The 23,050-nt window shown below is 40.0% G+C and overlaps 1 protein-coding gene across 2 annotated transcripts in view; it reads left to right on the forward strand.

The window, feature by feature from the left end:
* Positions 1-23,050, forward strand: part of GAS6 (growth arrest specific 6) — a 118,227-nt gene that overhangs the window by 12,065 nt on the left and 83,112 nt on the right. For both annotated transcript variants that reach the window (XM_077482703.1, XM_077482702.1), the window contains exons 3-4: positions 17,521-17,545; positions 21,705-21,767. In XM_077482703.1, coding sequence (XP_077338829.1) covers positions 17,521-17,545; positions 21,705-21,767 — 88 coding nt within the window. The remainder of the gene's footprint in view (positions 1-17,520; positions 17,546-21,704; positions 21,768-23,050) is intronic.

The following is a 23,050-nucleotide window of genomic DNA, read 5'->3' on the forward strand; positions in this document are numbered from 1 at the left end:
ACATTTTGTTTGTATACAGAGTCGCACAACCATGCAATTGTCAGTAAAAGCAGTGATGTATCGCAAAAAATGGCCTGGTCATGAAGGGGGTGAAACCTTCACTAGAACTAGTGTCCCCACTGGAAGATTTCTCCTTTTATTACTTGTATAAGCATGTAAAATAGAGAGGATGACTCTCCAGGGACACAGACAGCAGTAAATACTGACCGGGGTTCTAATCCATCTCTTCTCTATCCAAAATGGGAAAAAATGTTTTGCCCTCAGTTATACTTTAGCCCACCCCTTAAAGTCTATCCATTGATACGGCAGCCCATCTCTGGGTAACATTAACCTTCTCCCTTTATTTTACCCATTTCCTTTGCAAGAAAATACTTTCTGTGTGTGTGTGTGTGTGTGTGTGTGTGTGTGTGTGTGTGTGTATATATATATATATATATATATATACATACAATCATCTCTTTATTGCATTGTACACCCATGATCTTCAAAGTATTAGTTTTTCTTAGAGGAAACCCAGCAAGGGGTATTTGCTTTTAGATCTTTGCTGTCTATATGAAACCTACGGAGTGGTCTGAAAGGGAAGGGGACCAGTCACTGCTCACTTTCATTCAGTTATTGAATGTACATTTTAGCTGGGCTCTCTAATTTTATTTTTATTCTTTTCAGCAAAGCAGGCTTGCATTGCCTGGAGAAATAGATAATTGAGAGACTAGAGTTCCATATGCTTCTTTTTAATGTATTTGCTTGAGTAAAACTGACCCCTAATCAGAAAAGTTCTCTGTAAAAAGAAAAAAAAAAAAAAAAAAAAAAGTAAACACTATTTTATGTCAGTATACAAGTTGCATTTAATTAAATGTAGTGTCCAAATACTCATGCCCAATACAATTGCCTTTTGTTACAATATTTCTGGTAGTGGGGTTACATAGGAGCATATTGCCAGAGGGTGTCTGTACTAGGATTTCTGGTGACCTTAAGAATTAAATGCACACATGTGACCTCTTCACAGGGTAGAGGTGGAGAGTGAGGTCATCACCATTAGGTAATTTATTGATTTCTGCCACCCTGCCTTGTCCATTCGATAACCAGAAAGCACAATTAGATTTGAACATAAGACAACATAGCCAACAACAGTCAACGAGATACAGTTTTTAAGTAATTACAATTCCTTTTTACAATAATACTTTGTTTTGTTTTATGTTTTTTTCTGTGTACCATCACACCCAGTACAATAGTTTATAGGTTATAAGGTCATAGCCAAGCCTTTCATTTGAAGAATATCAATTTAATTATTTTTCCTTGTGGCATTTTAGAAAAAAATAAGCTGGAGAAATAATTCTGCGATAGCTTGTAAGAAAAGTTGCATTTAATTGACTACAGTCTGCATATACTGGTATAGAACTAATTGTAGTTTAGTTCCATAATTGCCTTCGCAAGTACAGAAAGTTCCCCAAAGCTAGGGGAAAGATCCTCTGAGAAAGTTGTCTCTAGAACCTGTTTTCAAATGGAATATTTTCCTTTATTCTAGAGCACTGGTCTCCAAACTGTGGCCCTATGCTTTCCTTTATCTGTCCCTTGGGGAACTCCTCCCACCGACACCAAGGATGGTTCATAAATCCTGTCACTGATACCAACAATATGGCACTATTACTTTTATTAACACCAATAATGGGACACTCTTCTTCCCACTGACACTAATGATGGTGCACTCTTGCTCCCAAGGATACCAATGGTGGGGCATTTTCTACTTCCACTGGCCTCAGTCCCACTCCCATAAAGCCTGAAGGACAGTAAACCAGCCCTTTTGTTTAGAAAGTTTAGAGGCAAATTTCAAAATGTTGGAATTCCTATCACTTTTTTTGCTGGTGGCAATGATCACTAGGACCACTAGTGAAGGTGAATCTCCCCAGCATGGGCAGTGACAGACTTCTTATTTGCAACTATTTTAAGTGGAGGCATGATTAAATACAAAGTAATCCTGTCCTGCATATAGTCTCATACCTCCTATACAGGTCAAATTGCCTGTTAAGTACTGTGGTTAAATCAGAATTCATGTTATGTGTTCCCCAAAGTAGCCGCATACTGGTGAAATCTTGTGATGGGTTCTTGGAGGTATCTCACAGTAATGGTATTTTATGCAGAAGTTGTTACCCTGTATAAACCTGCACCTTCAGAGGCCATTACCTTTTTAAAGTGGATGTAAACCCGATTCATTAAATTTGAGCTGGCCAGATATATTTGCAGTGTTTTCTTATCTCCCTTCCAAGCACTATGTCCTGTAGCTGTCTCCTGCTCCGTTCTTATGTTATCAGCCTGAAAAGTTTTCCGACACATGATAAAAGCAGCCCAAGTTTTGTGTTGGGGAGGAGTGCTGAACTATTCAATGAACAGATCTGAAAGTCCCTACCTGTGAGGAGAGGGGGTGTGCCTTTCCTCCAATCATCTGTCTTGGCTGTATGGCTAGACTTCACTGCAGTGCTGAATAGGAAGAGAAAATCTCCTAACATGATCTGAACTTTCTAAAGAATCCATAAAGCTGAAGACAGCAGATGTACAAGTAAAACTTATGTAGGGAGATTTGTTTCATCGCTGTATCATCTGAGGCTGTTCACTTAACTGGGTATATGTGAGGGTTTACATCCACTTTATTCTTTCACCTTTTGTAGTTTTGCGCCGCACATTTATGACAAATGAGAGATCCCTGTTGTGATAAAATGTTTTAAAAAATTTTTTTGCAAAGAGAAGTAGATCCTCTCTTGAAGGTGATCTTGTGAGATGGGATGGTATTGTGCACTGCTGAACATACACTGTGCAGAGTACCATTCCATTTCACCACAAGATCACTTTGAAGAAATTACATATTTCTGTGTCTTAGACAGACCCCTTTCACACTGAGGCAGTTTTCAGCCATTTTAAAGCTAAAAATAGTGCCCGAAAACTCTGCCTCTCAAGCCACCCCAGTGTGAAAGCCTGAATGCTTTCACACTGGGGTGGTGCACTTGCAGGATGGGACAAAACATCTTTGGGGTGGTGCGGGAGCGGTGTATACAGCACTCCTACACCGCCCCTGGCCATTGGAATGAATGGGCACCACAGCTCCTAAACTGCCATTGAAATCAGCAGCATCTTTGGGGCAGTGTGGGAGCACTGTATACAGCGCTCCTACACTGCCCCAGCCATTGGAATGAATGGGCACCACTTCCAAAGTGCCTTAAAAGCCAAACGCTGCATCATGGATGTGTTTAACCCCTTTTTAACCTTCTTGGGGGTTAAAAGCTCCCTGCTACTGCCCAAAAAGTGGTACCGCTATAACAGCTGTAAAGCGCCGCTCCAGTGTACAAGTAGCTTGAGTAGTTTAGGTAATATTTTACTTGTCTTTTGGGTATAGGCTAATAGAAACACAATGACAAGGAAGCTGGCTAAAGTGGTGCCCACAAAATCTTTTAGTCTGCAGTTAATGCATTTTTTATAGTCTTTGACAATCTTCCCATCCCAGCCATTCTTGTATCCACTGAAAGTTATTAAAAATTTATGGACACATATATATTTAGCTGTTTGCATTGTAAGTTATTTAAATTGGTTGTAAACCCTTTACAACCACTTTTGACTACAGGCAAGCCTATAATTAGGCTTACCTGTAGCTACACCTGCACGGTTTAGGAGATATCCCTGTATTTGCATGTGCCGACGTCATCGGCACATGCGCACTTAAGCAAACTGAAGCAATGGCCCGTACATGCTGTTGCTTCAGTTGTACTGTGCCGTCACCGGCGGCTCCCGTGCGCATTTGTAGGAGTAATGTCATCACGGCTTCAGCCAATCACAGAGCTGGAGCCACGATACCCGGAAGTAAACCCCTGGAGAGATGTCAGCTGCCGGAGCGGGGACCGCATGCTAGCTCATTATGACTTTGTCTTGCAGGGTTTTTTTTTATTTTTTTGATTTTTTCTTTAAAAGCATTTACAGCCACTTTAACCACTTGGGATCCGCGCTATTGCCAAATGACGGCATTAGCGCGGACCTACTTTTCCGGGACTACGTCTATTGACGTCGTCCCGTGCACGAGCGGCCTGCGCGCCCCCTGAGGGGCGCGCGCGGCGCGCTCTGTGATCGGCGAGTCCATGAGACTCGCCTGATCACCGATCCGTGCAAGGGGTCGATCCCGACCCCTTATCACGTGATCAGCTGTCAGCCAATGACAGCTGATCATGTGATAGAACGGAGCTGGTAATCTGCTATTATTCCTCCTCGCGCTGACAGCGCGAGGAGAAAAAAAAAAAGCCGATCACCGGCGGCCGTGATCGGGACATCAGTCCCGATCACGGCCAGCAATACAAGCGACCACCTGCCCCCTGCCAGTGCCCACCTGCCCCCTGCAGAGCCATCCTGAATAAAAGTGCCCCCCGTCAGTGCCACCCAGCAGTGCCACCCAGTAGTGCCACCCAGCAGTGCCACCCACAGTGCCCACAATCTGCCTCAAAGGTGCTGCACCCCAGTGCCGCCCATCAGTGCCCAGCAGTGCCGCCTTATCTGCGCCCATCGGTGCCGCCTTATCTGTGCCTATTAGTGCTGCCTTAACTATGCCCATCAGTGCCCACCAATGCAGCCCATCAGTGCCCACCAATGCAGCCCATCAGTGCCCACCAATGCAGCCTATCAGTGCCGCCTGATCAGCGCACTTCAATGAAGGAGTAAAATGACCCGTTTGCAAAATTTTATAACAAACTATTAAAACATGATTTTATTTTTTTTTTTGCATCTTTTTTTGTTTGTTTAGCAAAAAATAAAACTCCGAGCTGTAACTAAATACCACCAAAAGAAAGCTCTATTTGTGGGAAAAAAATGATAAAAATTTCATTTGGGTACAGTGTTGTCATTCAAAGTGCATCAGCGCTGAAAGCTGAAAATTGGTCTGGGACTGAGGGGGGTTTAAGTGCCCAGTAAGCAAGTGGTTAAAGGAGTTCTATAGTGACAGCATACACTTTCATTTAATAACATCAGCATCGTAATAAAAATACAAACAATAGTTATTTTGGCAATCCAATATAAACTTACTTGAAAAATCCCCTTTCATGTTGTCAGTGCTGTCTGCTGGCCATATCTCTCTACAACTATCTGGATTCCCTGCATGCTTTGCAGCTGCTCCTCTGCTTATTTGGTTTACTTTCAATTTCCAAAGACTATATATCCCATGGTACCTTGCTGCCTGCAAGCAGTGATTTCTATCTGCTCCCTGAACTCCTCCTCATCTCAGCTCCTCTGTTGCACAGTGAATATGTGGCACAGAATTCAAAGTAGTTGTAAACTCCATTCATGACCTGGGCACATATGTCTACAGTTTTACTTATCTCTCTCCAAAGCTCTAAGTGCCCTGTCTTTCTACTGCTCCATTCCTCTGTTAGCAGAGTCACTTCTGACAAGTTCTCTGACACACAAGATAACAGCAGCTGAAAAATTGTGTTGGGGAGTGAGCTTAGAGGTAGATAAGCAGAGAGCTTGTCTATTCACAGTACAGCTCTGAATGTTCCTTTATTAATCTGCCTATGTGGAGTGTGGGGAGGGGGGAGTGTCCCTTTCCTCCAATCAGCTCTGAGTGTAAGCCCAGACTCTACACCCACTGCTGAATGAGGGAACAAGATTTTTAACAGGACCTGCTCCTTCCAAAGAGTGTAGAATGGGAAAGACAGTAAAACTTGTGTAGGGAGATTTTTCATCTGTGTATCATCTGAGGCTATTCACTTCACTGGGTATATGTGAGGGTTTACATCATAAGGAAGTAAATGTGTGAGATTTTTCCCAAAGTATGTTTACAAACTTAAATTTTTTTCAAATTATTAGAAGTAGGCTAGAAATAATTGATATACAATGTCGAAATTAATATATAATTTTACATTTTGACCATAGATACACTTGTACAGTATTTCACAAAAGTGAGTACACCCCTCACATTTTTGTAAATATTTTATTCTAACTTTTCATGTGGCAACACTGAAGGAAATTACACTTTGCTACAATGTAAAGTAGTGAGTGTACAGCTTGTATAACCGTGTACATTTGCTGCCCCTTCAAAATAACTCAACACACATCCATTATGTCTAACCTTCTGGCAACAAAAGTGAGTACACCCCTAAGTGAAAATGTCCAAATTGGGCACAATTAGCCATTTTCCCTTCCTGGTGTCATGTGTTATAAGGTCTTAGGTGTGAATGGGGAACAGCTGTGTTAAATTTGGTGTTATCACTCTCTCTCTCATTCAAGAACTCTCTAAGGATCTGAAAAAAAAAGAATTGTTGCTCTACATAAAGATGGTCTAGGCTATAAGAAGATTGCCAAGACCCTGAAATTGAGCTGCAGCACAGTGGCCAAGACTATACAGCAATTTAACAGGACAGGTTCCACTCAAAACAGGCCTTGCCATGGTCGACCAAAAGAAGTTGAGTGCACGTGCCCAGAGGTTGTCTTTGGGAAATACATATGAGTGCTGTCAGCATTGCTGCAGAGGTTGAAGGGGTGTTGGTCAGCCTGTCAGTGCTCAGACCATACTCCGCACACTGCATCAAATTGGTCTGCTTGGCTGTCGTCCCCGAAGGAAGCCTCTTCTAAAGACGATGCACAAGAAAGCCCGCAAACAGTTTGCTGAAGACAAGCAAACTAAGGACATGGATTACTGGAACCTGTAGTCTGATGAGACTTATTAACCGACTTATTTGGTTCAAATGGTGTCAAGCATGTGTGGGGGCAACCAGGTGAGGAGTAAAAAGACAAGTGTGTCTTGCCTGCTGTCAAGCATGGTGGTGGGAGTGTCATGGCTTGGGGCTGCATGCGTGCTGCCGGCACTGGGGAGCCACAGTTCATTGAGGGAACCATGAATGCCAACATGTACTGTGACAGACTAAAGCAGCGCATGGTCCCCTCTCTTCAGAGTTTGAGTCGCAGGGCAGTATTCCAACATAACGACCCCAAACACACCTCCAAGGTGACCACTGCTTTGCTAAGGATAAAGGTGATGGACTGGCCAAATATGTCTCCAGACCTAAACCCTATTGAGCATTTGTGGGGCATCCTCAAACGGAAGGTGGAGGAGAGCAAGGTCTCTAACATCCACCAGCTCCGTGATGTCATCATGGAGGAGTAGAAGAGGCAACCTGTGAAGCTCTGGTTCCAATTGTTTTGGTCAAAGCTTATTTGAACAAACTGAAATTAGAATCTGTTTAGCTACCATGCACAACTGCACCAGATTGTGCACTCTCTAGTATTAGTTAAGCAAACTCACTGTTGCCCATTCTGACTGTAAAGACATTCCTTTGTGTGTTTAAATGCAAATCTAAAAAGAAAAACTTTCAATAAAGCTTCTTTCACACTGGGGCACGTTTCAGTCATTTTAGCTCTAAAAATAGCACCTGTAAAGCGACTCTCAAGCCTCCCAGTGTGAAAGCCCGCTTTCACACTGAGGCGGTGCGCTTGCAGGACGGAAAAAAAAGTCCTGCAAGCAGCATCTTTGAGGCGGTGCAGGAGCGGTGAATACACCGCTCCTAAACTGCCCCTGCCATTGAAATCAGCGGGCGCATTTAACCCTTTTCTCGGCCGCTAGTGGGGGTTAAAAGCACTCTGCTAGTGGCCGAAAAGTGCTGCTATAACTGCGATAAAGCCCTGCTAAAACTAGCGCCGCTTTACCGCTAACGCACAGGTGCCCCAGTCTGAAAGGGGTCTTAATGCAGACAGCAAGTTTTAACCCATCCCTACCCAATCAAAACAAAAAAAAAATGGCTTTGGATATACTTTAATCTGTAGTAATAGTCGCCTTGTAATATAGTTGTATTCCATTCCATTTGGATTGTAAATGCTTCTAGGTCAAAATTTGTTGCTGTAGAGATATTATTCTGCAAGCTGACAATGGATTCGCTTTTCTAAACTGAAAAAAAATCGAAATATATTAAAGGTAAAAAAGTAAAAAAAAAGGCTGAAAACTGCCTCAGTGTAAAAGGGGTCTAATTCTAGATGCAACAGGTTTTGGTGAAAAACAGCAATAAAAATTTATCAGGGGCCACTTTCCCACGCAATCCAATGCATTTATTTGGAATTACTAGGTTAATAATCCCGTGTGGAATAAAATGTGTGCTAATTTTTCCGCTACAGGTGTTTTTTATTCTGCATATTATTCAGTAAGGGGGAGTGGGTCATATTTAAAAGGCAGACCCTGTAATTTAAACTCCCAATCTAAACCACAAAACAAGAGTGGAATATATTGGAGATTACAACCCTCAAATATGTTTTTATTTTTTTTTTTTTTTTTTTTTTTTTTTTTCACCTGGTGATGCTTCAAATAACACACTTTTGGTCCCTTTATCCCTACAATTTCTCCTTGCTATCTATGGAAGGAGCCATGGTTTGTCAAACAGGCTGGACTTCAAACATGTCTGGCTTTGGCCATGTCAATTATATGGTGGATTGATAAGACAAATTTTTTGCCAAAGAGAGATAATGCTGTTAATACTGTTTTTTTCATCTCACAGAATGTGACATGGACGTTGCATTTTTTTTTGCAAGATCAATAGGTATTTTTTGTACTTGCTAAACATTTTGTTAGCCATAAAAAAAGAAAAGAAAACAAAGGTCTGGTAAGCTGCAACATTTTTTTTTCTTCTTGGGTTTAGTAATGCTTTGGGTGCTTGAAAGCACACTTGATATAAATTTGAGAGTGGATCTCCCTTGCTCTTGCTTCTGGCTACTCAACAATCATAATGCATATTCTGAAATGCTTGCCTACAAGTGGCGTGGCCTCCCCCTGTTCCCTCTGTGAATCTGTGTGAGGCATACGTACTGACTGGCTGCTGCTGCCGGAGTTCATAGCTTGGCACAGTTAGATTCTGAAACTTATAACACTTTTTTTTCTATGATATTTTAATGTACTTAGCTTGGGGTTTTTTTTTTTTTTTGTTTTGTATTTTAAATTGGTGTTTTTTAGGCTACATAGGTCCTTAAGGGTCATTATGGGTATTTTTTTGTATACAAAATTATGTAATAAATGAGTCCATAAACGAATCACTAATGCAATTTTCACCTGCATCTGCCGTCTTGCTGTAATGCACTATTATGGAAATCACATTATGTTCTATGGTGCCTATTTATATCAATTCAATGGGGTGCATTTTTGAAAAGGTGCAGGTACTTCTTTTCAGCACAATGCATTTTTGGTCCCATGGACATCAATCGAAGCATGTGAAATCTGCATGTATAAGCATCTTTGGCAGGGTTTTGTGTTTAACGATCAGTCTCTGCCACATGAAGTATGAGAATGCATCCAAAACTTAATGAACTCAAAATGGTTATGCAGCAGCACTAGTGTAAACCAAGGCTTATATCTGACAAATTAAATCTAAACAATCTAATGATCAAATACGCAGCATCAATCAAAACATTTCGGGTTTCTTTATATAATAATGTTATTATTAAAAGGCTAAGTTCACCTTTTTAGAAAAAAATCATAAATACAATTTTTTTACAGAAAAAAAAATGCATAACGTTTTCCTGCAATAGCATGGAATTGTACTTATGATTAGTGGATCAGGGGTGCAATGTCGGACTTCTGCAGGCAAGCCGTGTGGGTTTCAGCCCGTACCCAGGGCCATCTTTAATATTGATTGGACCCTGGGCAAAACTTTTTTTGGGGGCCCTCCCACCTCCCCATGCAGATTCGCTCTCCACTTGCTCTGAGACATACAATAAATAGCAGCTAGACTCAAAATCAGTTTACTGAATCAGATCAGGCAGCTATTTCCATGGTTGCCAGAGGTTACAGTGTATCATTACTGCTCACTGACTGGTTGCTAGAGGTTACAGCACACATTACGGCTCACTTAGTTGCTAGAGGTTACAGCACATGCTTTCTGCTTGTTGATTGGTTGCTAGAGATTACTGTGGATATGACCTGAGGGGGGCATGATATACATATCAATGCTACTGGCAGACACTATTTACATATGAATGCCGGTAATTTACATGTAAACAAAGGGTCTGCAGGTGAGTCACCTGTACACAACAATAGAGGGCAACATTAGTAGCAGCAATTCACACTGAGATATTGGGACACAGCACAGGACTAAAACCTCAAGAGACAAGGGAATTTAAACCAGGATAGTTGGCAAGTATAAGGCAGCTGCTTTGGGCCCCACAACAATGGCAGGTCCCAGGGCAGCTGCCCCTTTTGCCCTGCCTTAAAAACGGCCCTGTCTGTACCTCCGATATGGTTGACTATTTGCAAGCTGCAGGACTTGTGAATGAACGCCGAGTGTGCTCATCTGTGCCCTCGCAGTTCATTGAAAACTACAAGCTGTCAGCCACAATGGATGCCACGCTGTTTTTAAATTGTGACAGGGTGTGCTGGGAGAAGATCTCCTGCCTGCTGTCACAGGGTGGGGGAGATCAGTGTAACAAGTGGGAGGAGCTGGAATATGTTACATGTTCCACACATATTTAGGGAGGAACATGTAACATGTTGCAACAGGTGAACTTATCCTTTAACAGTTAGGCAAGTGCGTAAAAACTGAAGCAATCACCATACACATTTTTTGATACAGTGGGTTGATTTACTAAAGGCAAATAGACTGCTCACTTTGCAAGGGAATTTAGGTGAATAAGATGAAGCTTTGCTGACTTCCATCATCCAGTTATGTGCTAGCAAAAATGCATCTTCTTCCACATGATTGTATCTTCTTTGGAAAGTGAAATGTGACCATTCACTAAGCCATGTGGATAATTCCCTTGCAAAATTCAACTTTCTTTGCTAAGTGACCAGCCTATTTGCCTTTAGTAAATCAACCCCACTGCTTCATTTGTGTGTTTGATGCTTTTATTTTTAATAAATTGGCACAATTTATTTAAATGGTTTACCTTTTGTGTATTATGTTTATTGCTTAGGGGAAAAAAAATGGAGTATACAGGAATAGCATACACAAATAACGGAGAACATACAATTCAATGCGCAATATAACTACAAAGCAAGTCCATCTCTTATCTAGAAACAAAAGTTGCAGATATATACAGATGTCCTTGAGTTTGACAAAGTAACAAAGTTTAGAACGTTTCTGCATACTGTGAGCTGTCCCACTTATATCAAATATAACTTTGGGTGTTTGGAAAGAAAAAGGGTTTTTCTGGTATAGTAAAATCTGTGTTTGAATTTCTTATTTATGATTGATACAGATTAGATCCGGGGTCTCCAAACATTCTAAACAAAGGGTCAGTTTATTGTCCTTCAGTGTGTGGCCAGCGGAAGCAGAAATGTTCCTAGTATCAGTGAAAGTAAACATTGCCATATTTGGTACTTTGTGATAGTGCCCCATTGTTGGTTTAATAGAGAGGAACAGTGCCCCATTGTTGGTGTCAGATGGCAGTACAGTGTGTCATATCAGTAGAAGGAATAGTGTCCCTAGGGCCAGATAAAGGCAAGCAAGGGCCCCCTGTGGCCCTCGGGCAACAGTTTGGAGACCACTGGATTAGATCATTCTTCCACAGAATTCTTCTCTAATGAAATATAATTATTTTCATTAATTATAAAGTCTTCAGTTCTTTGCCACGCATTTTTTAATGAAAAGCATCATTCTGCTGATATTCGGAAGAGCATTTTATGCTGACGGTATTGTGACTTTTTTCAACAGCAAATCTAAGGCAGCAAAGTCATATTGATGGACAGGATAATTATGTGTCCAGCATAATTAAGAACTGATCTATATTATGCCTGTCAGGGTGGAGTAATTGATTGCATGACACAAAGTAAAGCACCGATTTACTGAAGAGAGCTGTCTATTAGAAGTCAGTCATTGGTGCAGAAAGGACATTTCACTGAAGAACATCCAGAAAAGTAACTCCAGGCTAAAGAAAATTCAGTAAAAGCATATGTTGGACTAAAATGTGGCACCCAGACCATATACAGTATATATTCAAGTAACGTCTAACCTTGCTGGTTTCTGTCTTGCTGAGTAGCAGCTGCACAAAGTATAGTTATTCTTTGTAAGCCTCAGTCTGCACACTTCTCTCTTCTGTCTACAGACAATGTGCCAGTCATGGCTCTCATACAGGGCCTGTCTTTCACATATTGATCTTGGACAGCTTCGTTATTGGCTTTTACATGCTAAGGGCACTAATTGGCTCTTTGAGATATTGATACTAACAGTTCGGTTTATGTCTCACAGATGTTTTCTCTGATGTCCAGCAGCTTTTAGGTCTGATGTTCAAGGTTGGCCTAATCCTGCAATTTAAAGGGAAGGCGCTATGAGATCTCTGCTGTCAGATGGAATAGCTGGTCTGCCAGCTCGAGCTACCAATTCTAATTCATCTGCTTCCTTTTGTGAAAGGTTTTAGACAAAGGGCAGCTTATGTGAGTGTTGGGGAACAGAAGGCCATTGGAGTCCTGTATTTCTTCACAGCCATCATTCAAAACAATTGTACAATTATACACAGGCTCTTTGTGCTCCGCTTCTTCGTGAAATTTAAAATGACATTACCTTTCAAAAAGTTAATATGTGAAAAGGTTCTATGTAATGCTTTGACTATATCTATTTATTTTTTGATCTTTTGTAGTAAGTGAGTGCTAATGGCTGTACTGTAAAGCGCATTCAGAATGTAATTGTAAGGCCAGCAGCATTTGTCAGGAGGCATCCTTGATCTATCAACAGTAATCTTGCTGAATAAGAACAAGCGTAAAGATGTCAATGGACATTACAGGTCTGTTGATCCTTCACAATTGGTCAGACCAACATTGGTGCAAATATCCCATGGCAGGCATCTGTCTAGGCCATATTTGGTGAAGTAAACATGTGTGAAGGCCAACCATTTTGCCTGACATTCTTTGAACCATTAAAATTCGGTCCAGATGTGTTCATCTGAGCACAAATACACTGCCCAACAATTATCTTGCCTTTGTGGCTGTGTGTGGTGATGAGATGAGCTTGGGCGTGTTATTTGTATATGCGGTATAACACGCACCTTCACTTTAAGAGGGAAGTTTCCGGAAAAAAGCTTAAATTTTAAATAAAGAACTGTGAAGCAAAATAAGGATCAGTGCCCATATGCAGCCCCCCACCATTGCCATGACTGCAGCCCCCCACCATTGCCATGACTGCAGCCCCCCACCATTGCCATGAATGCAGCCCCATCCCTGCTGCCATGAATGCAGCTCCGCCCCTGCTGCCATGAATGCAGCCCCGCCCCTGCTGCCATGAATGCAGCCCCGCCCCTGCTGCCATGAATGCAGCCCCGCCCCTGCTGCCATGAATGCAGCCCCGCCCCTGCTGCCATGAATGCAGCCCCACCCCCGATGCCATGAATGCAGTCTCCCCCCCCCCCCCATGCCATGAATGCAGCCCCCACCATTGCCATCAGTGTGGCCTGATTCATGCCCATCTGCAGCCTTGAAGGGGACAGGGAGGGGACGGGATGGGCGCCAACAGATTACATACAGGAGAAACTCCTTTTTTTTCTCGCCTCCTATGATGGCCAGAACAGTCATCCAGTGGCAGCGCAGGAGACGGTAATTCCTATTACAGAGGCCACCATGTAAACAGGACGTTTTCCTGTATGTACGGCACTCGTCCTGTCCTCTCCAAGGCAACCAGCATATATATATATATATATATATATATATATATAATCTATCTCTATATCTTTTGTGGGACCCGGTGCTCGGGGATTCGTTGGGGGGCCACAAAAGATATACATGTCCAAATTACCAGGCAGGCCGTTCTAAACCGCAACATGGCCCGGACTTTGGACATTCCTGGTCTAGAGCCATTATGAGGATTGGATATTTTTTAGCTGATACTTGAATCATTAGATTAGATAAAATCAGATTACATTAGATCAGTGATTCTCAAACTGGCGCTTTGAACCCTTGAACATATTGAAAAATGAAATGGTAAATGTTGCAAACGTTAAAAAGTAACATTCTCGGGAGAACTCGATTACTCTAATTATAATAATAGAGACCGTTCCATTCTAACATTGATGCTTATAAAGTTTGTTCATTGTTTAGTGATGGAGAGATACTTAATAAAGTCTTTGAAAGAAAAACTGTTAAATAAAAAGCAAGGAAGCAAGTGAAATTAAAACTAAATATATATGTAAAAATAAATAAGTTCTTCACCACAAAAATTGGTAAATCTTTTCAGGTGTGCCGTAAATTTTTTTTAGATCCTTTTTGGTGCGCAGTAAGACAGTTTGAGAAACACTGCATTAGATGGTTGTAACAAGGCTTGTAAATGTGATGCTGATACCAGTATCTGAGGTTTTACCAAGATGCAGACCTATTCTGATTCAATAGTTAAATGCTTTTAAAAAGATAAACCGATTGAATTCAGTGGACAATTTACCTATCCACTGGGTCCCCTTTGCCTAAATAGGATTATTATTGGTAATTTTAATTCTGGCCTTTTATGTCTCAGGTTTATTTTTAGAAAGACCTTTCCAAGAACTTTAACTCTTTAATCTAACATGACAAGATATTTGACACTATCCTAAATAATGTGCACACACAAGTACTGAATCCACTAAAGTATGTTAGACCATATTATGATCATATGCTTTAATAATAAATGGCCTACTACAAATCTATAAATCTCATTAAAAAGTGCTGATATACATAGTTTGCTAATATTTGTGTGCCCCCATAAATATCAATAACGAGCTATAGAAACTACCCTTAAGGCCTCATGCATACTACTGTTTGCCTAGTGCTTCTAAACGCCTTTGCTCCTGTCAGGAAAAAAAGCTGCTGGAAATCTTGCCATAAGCTGTTTTTGCACATGTGTTTAGGCATGTTTGGACATTCATTCATTCCATTAGCCAGAATATTATTTTATTCTGGCCACTGGAAGGAATGACCACTCAAGCACTAAACGCACCTAGGGATTAGGCCCATCTACACATCTACAAGTTTGTAGGCATTTAGGAGTGTCAAGCATTTTTTCTGCTCATATGCACAGGTAATGTGTGTGGTGTTTGTTTTTTTTTTTTTTAGCTCCTAAACGCTCCTCCTCACCTGTAAACACCTATGTGTACACGTTCGCATATGCTAACATGGAGGCTGAAAAACAATAGTCAAATGCCCGTAAAAGCTGCATTTAATTTTTTTAATGTCTGTGTGAATAAGGCCTAAATCCACTTTAGTATTTAGGTTAAATATTGTTGTAAGCTCCAGAAATATTGGTAGGTTAACTGTCTCCTTTGCAAATGGGCCCTGATGTCTGCATGTGTGTATGCATGTGAGATAAGGACATTAGCCTAGGTTTCTTGCATGCAGGGACTGATGTACAGTATGTAAAGTGCTGTGTAAATTGCTGGCACTATAACAATACCTGTAATAAATCAATGTATGTAATTTATTGCCAAATCTTGTAATGAGTCAAGTCAGTCTTTATTTTAACAAACCATACCCAACACACACAAGTGGCAGTGCTAGGAGTCAATTGCTCATTTTTATTGCATGTTTATTACTGTTTGACAAGAGTGGTGCTTTGACATTTTTCATTGATTTTGTTTACTTATTTTATGATTTTAAATTTTTTTAGGTTTCAGTTTTAATTTGTTTAGGGAGTATTATGGCACTCTGGTGGGCAGATTTATTATAACAGGATGGAAAGTTTCAGTTTAGCTTTGGTCTTCCTTAATCCAGTTTTTAAAAATCATCCCCATAGGTCTGATTTCTGCTGCTTGTTTTGAGCAATAATTCTTCATTTCTATACATGTCCCAATGCCAATGTTCCAAGAGCCACACAAAAATTATGCATTGTGGCTTCTGTTGTAATTTTCAAAGCAGTTTAGTAGGTCTTTAATATATCTCATATGTCACCTTAGATCTTTGTGTATTTTTTCCTTTGTACCATGTTATTACCCAGAAAGGTGAAGCAGTTCATACGAAATGTAATTTTCTATCTTTTTTTATTATAAATACCTGTAATAAAAACATTTTTAAAGGCTGCTTTTGCTACTGGGTATCCCCCCAACTTCCCCATATTGACATATGACAAAGAGCATTGGCACTTTTAGTGCAATAGACCATGTCTGTTTAAATAAAAGGAACTTGGAGTAACCATATTATTATCTAATAATTTGTTTACTTTACACTATGCTGGGTAAACTGGTATTAAGGGACTTGCGGTGTTTATAAAGCATGTGATATTCATCAAACCCATACTCTATAGTTAGATTTATCCATCTATCTTAAATATTTCATTCTTTTACCAGATAATCTTTATAATATAGCAGTAAAATAGCCCTGCAACCAGAACTTTACTTAAAACCGTATCAACAGTAAATGTCCATCTTTGGTGGGACTGCCCTAAAATAACTACTTATTGGGATAAAATAATAGAAATAATATTTGTGATAACTGGGGATAGGATTGAAAAACTCCCATGAACATGCCTGTTCCACGATACAGAGAAGGGGGTTGCACAATATAAACGAACATTAACCCCATACTTGCTGAATGCAGCAAAAGCCTTGATCCCATGCCACTGGAAAACCCAACAGGTTCCAACAGTAAAGGAATGGGTTAGGAGGATTGAGCAGATAAGATTAATAGAAGAGTCAATATACACGATGGAGGAAACTAGGGAAAAATATCAGAAGACATGGCAGCAATGGTTTACATTTATGAAAATGGAGAGATATTGTTTGATGCTAGAGGGTAATGAGGACTGAGAAGGAGTGGTGTGAGAGAAGGGGAGATGGGGGGGGGGTTCTTTTTTTTTTTTTGGGTTAGGGAGGGTTATGTTAAGTTATAGATAAATGGAATGGTAAATATAGCAGTTCAAGTTATATATGTCTTAAAAGATTGATATTCTGTATAATTATTTATGAAATGTATTGTATTAAACTTTAATATAAAAGATATATATATATATATATATATATATAAAAAAAACAGTAAATTTAGTAACCATTTATTGTAAACCTGTTGTCTCATGCAAAAGTAATATTCTGAATAGAACGTACTATTAGGCACCTTTTGTGAGTGTCCATAAACCAGGGCCTGCTTATTCTAATTTCTGCTTGTAAAGTCAAGCTTTGGATCATCACCTCCTGATGCTATTCATCAGCGTTGATGACCATGTCAGGAATGGTCCTGTAATAAGCGTTGTGTCAGCCTGTACTTTATTAGCAGACGCTGGTATTTGCATTGTAGAGCAAATGTATATGTAGGCAAATACTTGCACCTGCATTTTATTTATTGTAGCAGTTTAATATGTTGTAGGAGTCAGCAGCCTTTATTTCAAGAAATTAAATAAAAAATAACATTTTATAATTGATACTAAAATGAGGTGGTAATACATATAACACTCCTACCTCAGATGTCATTGATGGGAGGCTCTTGACAGGTGCCAGATACCTGTCTTTCTGAAAACCTGATGTAGTGTATATATATTCAATCATGAAAACATTGTTTTGTGAATTTTTGTTTTCTTTAGATTACTCTATTGTTTTAGCCTCTTCTCATATCTTACCATATCATATTTTTTTTCACAGGAGTATTTTTACCCAAGATATTTAGGTAAGTTCCCTGGTAGATAACTTTGTGATTATTATCTTTTACATTGATGGCATTTCTAAATGTACAGTTAAAATGTAATTCCAGGCAAATAAAACCATCCTCTATTTAATATTTCCATGTATTCATAAATCATTATATACAGATTTGAAATAAGAATCTGAGTTTATATTGGCTTCCCATATGACTTGGTCTGAAAGAGGAAGTGCCAGGAGTGTGACTGGTTACGTAGAGATGTCCGTTTCAATTGTATCTCATAGACAATTTTATTTATTTTTTTGTTTAGATTTCTTTTGCTGTTCATGTCTCCATTGGAGAGAGCCACCCCTCTTTTTGTACTGGTGTCCGTAGTCACAAAAAGTGAGAGGGAATGTAAGCCCTTGTACACACGGTCAGACATTCCGACAACCAAATCCGTCTGATTTTGTCCGGATTTTGTCCGAAACTGTTGCATACACACGGTCGGACAAAGTTGTCGGAAAATCCGATCGTTCAGAACGTGATGACGTTATTTCGTTGCGACGGGACTACGTTCAGGCTAGTAGCTAATAGCTTTGATGTAGTAATTTGATCTGAGCATGCGTGGCACTTTGTCCAATCGGAATTCTCTACACATGATCGAAGTATGTCCAATCGGAGCATTTTGTCGGAAAATTTTACCGGTAAGTTGGTCCGTTGGATATTCCGACGGAAACAGTCCGATGGAGACCACACACAGTCGGAATATCTTACAAAACTGTCCGATAGGACACACTCCGTCGGAATCTCTGACCGTGTGTACAAGGGCTAAGAGTTGAACCTAGATCATGAGGTGAGGATAAATCTTCCTACCTTTTCTAGGGACAACTATCTAACAGGAAAATACTTTCACATTGGGAGATTACCTCTAATTTTCTGTTGCTTCTATAGGACCGGGGGGGGGGGGGAGAAATTTCCCCAATGGTACACAGAATGCAAAAAAAAAACTATTAGGGGTTTCAAAGCATCTTTTACTCCTAAACTAAAAACAAAACACTGTGAGTTTGCTTCAGAAGGGAGGAAGATAGGGATCCATTCATCAGTATGCCATTGCTCTTTTTTTCCCAATAAGCAGACTAGAAGCTGGGAAGTGAACAAGCTGCATTAATAGTTTCTAATAAAGAATAGAATGGTCATGAACCTGGATGCCTTAGAAAATAATGCCATCTCCACATTTAGCTCAGCACATCCATTTACCAATAAAGCAATTTTGGAAACTCAGAAGACCAAAACACTGTCCAGGCCTGACATAAACGGTGATGAAGTACAGTATTGTGCAAACATTTTAGGCAGGTGTGAAAAAAATGCTTTCAGAAATGGAAGTGCTAATAGTTTATCAATTAACAAAATAGGAAGTAATTGAACAGAAGATCTTATGTGGGTGTAGACTGCTTCATATCCTTCTGTCTCTTCAAGCAATGACTTGATGTTGATCAGGGATCTGTGGGGGCCAAACCATCACTTCCAGGACTCGTTGTTCTTCTTTACACTAAAGATAGTATTTAATGACATTGGCTGTATGTTTGGAGTAATTTTCCTGCTGCAGAATCAATTTTGGGCCAATTGTATGCCTCCCTGATGGTAAACGATAAGTATTTGCTTGTGTTTCTCAAAATTGAGGACGCCATTGATCCTGACCAAATTTCCAATTCCATTTGCAAAAATGCAGCCACAAGCTTGCAAGGAACCTTCATCATGCTTCACTGTTGCTTGCAGACACTCATTATTGTACCACTCTCTAGCCCTTTGGCAAACAAACTACCTCCTGCTATAACCAGATAGTTGAAATTTAGACTTCTCAGTCCAGAGCACCTTTTGCCATTTTTCTGCAGCCTAGTTCCTACGTTTTCATGCATAGTTGAGTTTCTTAGGCTTGTTTCCACATCAGAGGTTAGGTTTTTGGCTGCAATTCTTCCATGAAGACCACTTCTGGCCGGACTTCTCCAGACAGTAGATGGCTGTACATCACTTCTTCACACCTGCCTAAAGCTTTTGCACAGTATTGTATATCTGCCAACTTCATGTGGAGAATGTCCAGAATGAAGTTCTAGAAAGCACATTCAAAGGATTAGTTACCCTTTTCGTCCACAGCAGAAACTTTAGCAAACTATTGTGCTTCTGAGATTAGGTTGCAGCAGAAGATATATGCAGGGACTTGCATGCTCCTCCGATAGGAAGAAAATATGACCTATTGCTAAATTGGTGAGACATAATGATTCCTAGCAAAAAGCAGACTCAATAGGACATATTATATTAATGCTTAAAAGATAATTTCCTAAAATATGGCTGTAGTGGAATCGGAACACATTATTTGCTCCATATACAGGAGCTATTTACATTTACTAGGAGATGTCATTGCAGCTTGAGTAAAATTGGCAACAATCTTCTAAAACATATGTAAATGGTTTTGGAATCGGCAAAATTCTGCAGCAATTAATCCAAGCATTCATTAGTTTTTGCCCTTTAGGTCCCTTATCTCTGGTTTGAAATTCTTTCTCCAACACCCTCTGACTTAAAAGCTACTTTTTTTTCCTCAAAGATGATTTCTGTATTTTATCTATCAAGGCTTTTAGACAATGTGACAATAGAATGTGTGTTTGTATGCAAAGTGTTATAATCTTATTGGCTGTTTTAGATTATAGTTAAAGAGCAATTGCAAACATTTTTTTAAAGTCAGTATTAAAGTACTGTAGCTGCTGATTTTTAAGAAACCGACATTTACCAGCACAAGAGTCCAGTGCTGTCTTCACCCGGTCCAGTTCTTCACTGGTCTTCGAATCCTGAGCACCGCCACCTTGGCTGTTGAAGTCGGCTGTGACTTCCTGCTGCTTAACAGCTGGCTGCGCATGTGTGAGATTGTGCTACAAATTCAGACTGGTCCCACAGTCTCCTGGGACATGTGATGTTTCCCAGGAGGTTGTGGGCAGAGGTGGCCAAACTTTAATAATTCTTGCCTGAGCTAGAATTGCAGACATGGGAGAAAGTACCTGTAAGAAAAGAAAACACTTTCAAATATGTTAGAGGAGGAGGGTAGAGGCAAATTTAGCTGTACTTTTCACTTTTAAGTGAAGGTCCACTTTAACTGATTGGATCATGCAGATTGTAAATATGCAGGTTACTGATCTTTTACATAGTCAATACAAAAAATATGCCCATATGTGATTTAATCATAAATTTAACTTTTTCAATTTAGTGTGATCATCAAGTATCAATTTTTGCCTAGATCACCACGTTGAATTAAAAAAATTTATAACTTTTATCGGAATGGAATACTTTCTGATTGACATATTTTTTTGTATACACATTTATTGTTGGACATATTATCTCTGACAGCAGTGCCTATTGTATTATTCCGTGATTAATAGAACTTGTTTCCAACATAGTTATTAAAGTTGAACTTTATGAATTATATTTATTGCATACTTACATTGATCTAGCCTGACATGTAAGTATGCATATCTCATACCTGACGGGCTCTTGGGGAATCTGAAAATCACTGTTCTTCCGGGTCCTACAAAGGTTCTGTGTGAGTGTTTTCCCCACAGGGGTTCACTCGCTTGGCACTGGCACCATTCATAAAATACCCTTGTATGTTCTTCAATCAATACAAGGAATTCTCTGATTGGATGAGTAGGGGAGGTGACATCACATTTTTTTTTTCATTAAGCCCAGTCCCTCACATATATTTGATCATTTTATATTCAGCTCTAGATATTTTCTTTTAAGTATTGAGTAGAGTAGGTAGGGTTGTCAGATTTTTTTTTTTATTGCTGTCTTTGCCTGGGCAGGTTCCTCCCCTCAACTCTTTCTCACTATGAAAGAACAAATGGCTAAATGGGGCAGAATGGTCAAAGATAGCAAAAAAAAGTATTTCACAGAAGTTTTAGCCTTTCCCCACTAAAATATTGCTGTATCTGTCCTCTTTGGAGATATTTGCCATAGTTTCCTGCTCTACTTACCTTTTGCCCTAGAGACAGAAAATAAAGAAAAATCTGCCCAATGGGAATGCAGCAATAAAAAACAAATGGTGGTTGTGCGCTTCCCACTGAAAAACAAAATTGAATTGAGATGGGCTATTTGACACCAGAATGTTTTAAAATGCAGCTAATATTTGGAACTTTAATGCATATTCTCTCTCCTCTAGAATGCATTCGTAGGTACTGGTTTCCAGAAAGAAAAGACCCTGGTCTTTCTACCTGCATACATAGTAAGTAGTCCTTGTGGCTTTTCTTAACGACACTTATTAGGCTAAATATAGTTGTAATCTGATAGCTCTTTTTTTATCCTTTTGGATGTGGTATTGCCATGTTTTCACATTACAAATAGATTGCAGCATTACACAAATGTTCCACCAGTATTTTTCTCTGGCTCGTTTTGTCTAGCTTATCTGTTCTTCACAAAACAATGACATACTCGTTTTTATAGTGTGAAACGGAAGCAGCTCCAATGAGCACAGCGTTCATAACTGAGAACTGGCAAGTGACTAGCACTTTATTCATAATTTATATAACAAGTAAGGCCTCACTTGTGTGAGATATTTTGTTGATATTGGAATCCAGCTTGGTATTGCAGTTGTAAAAGCTCAATCAGCAAATATCTGAAATTCCGTACTGAATAACCAGTTCCTTCCTCCTTTTCCCGAAACTCACTACACAGCTGCAAGATAAGGCCTTCCAATCTGCACTTGTTGACTGTACATGACTGAACCTTACATGGGGCCAGCTTTTCACTAGCATGATACAGATTGAATATTAGCTGGCTTGAAATAAAGTCTACTGCATTCAGTAAGCTGAAAAAAATTCCCAAACACTGATTAATATCAACGTTCATCAAACCTTATGCGCAGTAGTTCTGCGTTTCATATGGCCTGTCCACAAGTGCTGTATTCAGGCATACTGTTCATTGGCCTTCACAATATCATAAACTTAAATGTGTGCTGCAGCTGCACTGATCTCTGACAAAATTCAAACTGTATGTAATAGAAAACCTTACAGGATCTTAAATGCAAAATGAGCAGACACAGAAGTTAGCTATATAATTGCAGTAAGCCAGAATAGGTTCAGTATGTTAAATGGTTCTTCCACCTAAAACGGGGGGTGGTTTGAATGGACCTCTGTACATAAACCTATACAGATGTTTGTCAAATTGCCCCCGAAGTCGGGCTGCATTGCGTTTGAAATCGTGTGAGTTCAGCTGAACTAGCACGATTTCTAACCCACAGCAATGTGTACCTGGGCTCATCTCTAATCATTGGTGCATGTTGCAGCTGTGAATATGGCCTGCATTCAGTATTAGGGCCAAAGAATAACCGGGTGGGCAGTACCTATGGATGGCAGTAGATAATAACCGACCCTCTCACCAGACCAGGGGATACAGCAACAACGATTCCTCTGATTAGGTCCTATCAGAACAATCCTCTCCCTCTGGAATCCTGGGTGCACTTCCCCAAAAGCTCTCCCGGGCTCCCGGCGGCTCTCTCTCCCTCCTCTT

The sequence above is a fragment of the Lithobates pipiens genome, unplaced genomic scaffold (genome assembly GCF_037356315.1).
Source record: "Lithobates pipiens isolate NorthernLeopardFrog02 unplaced genomic scaffold, aLitPip1_a1.2 Scaffold_16, whole genome shotgun sequence".
Classification (NCBI taxonomy): Eukaryota; Metazoa; Chordata; class Amphibia; order Anura; family Ranidae; genus Lithobates; species Lithobates pipiens.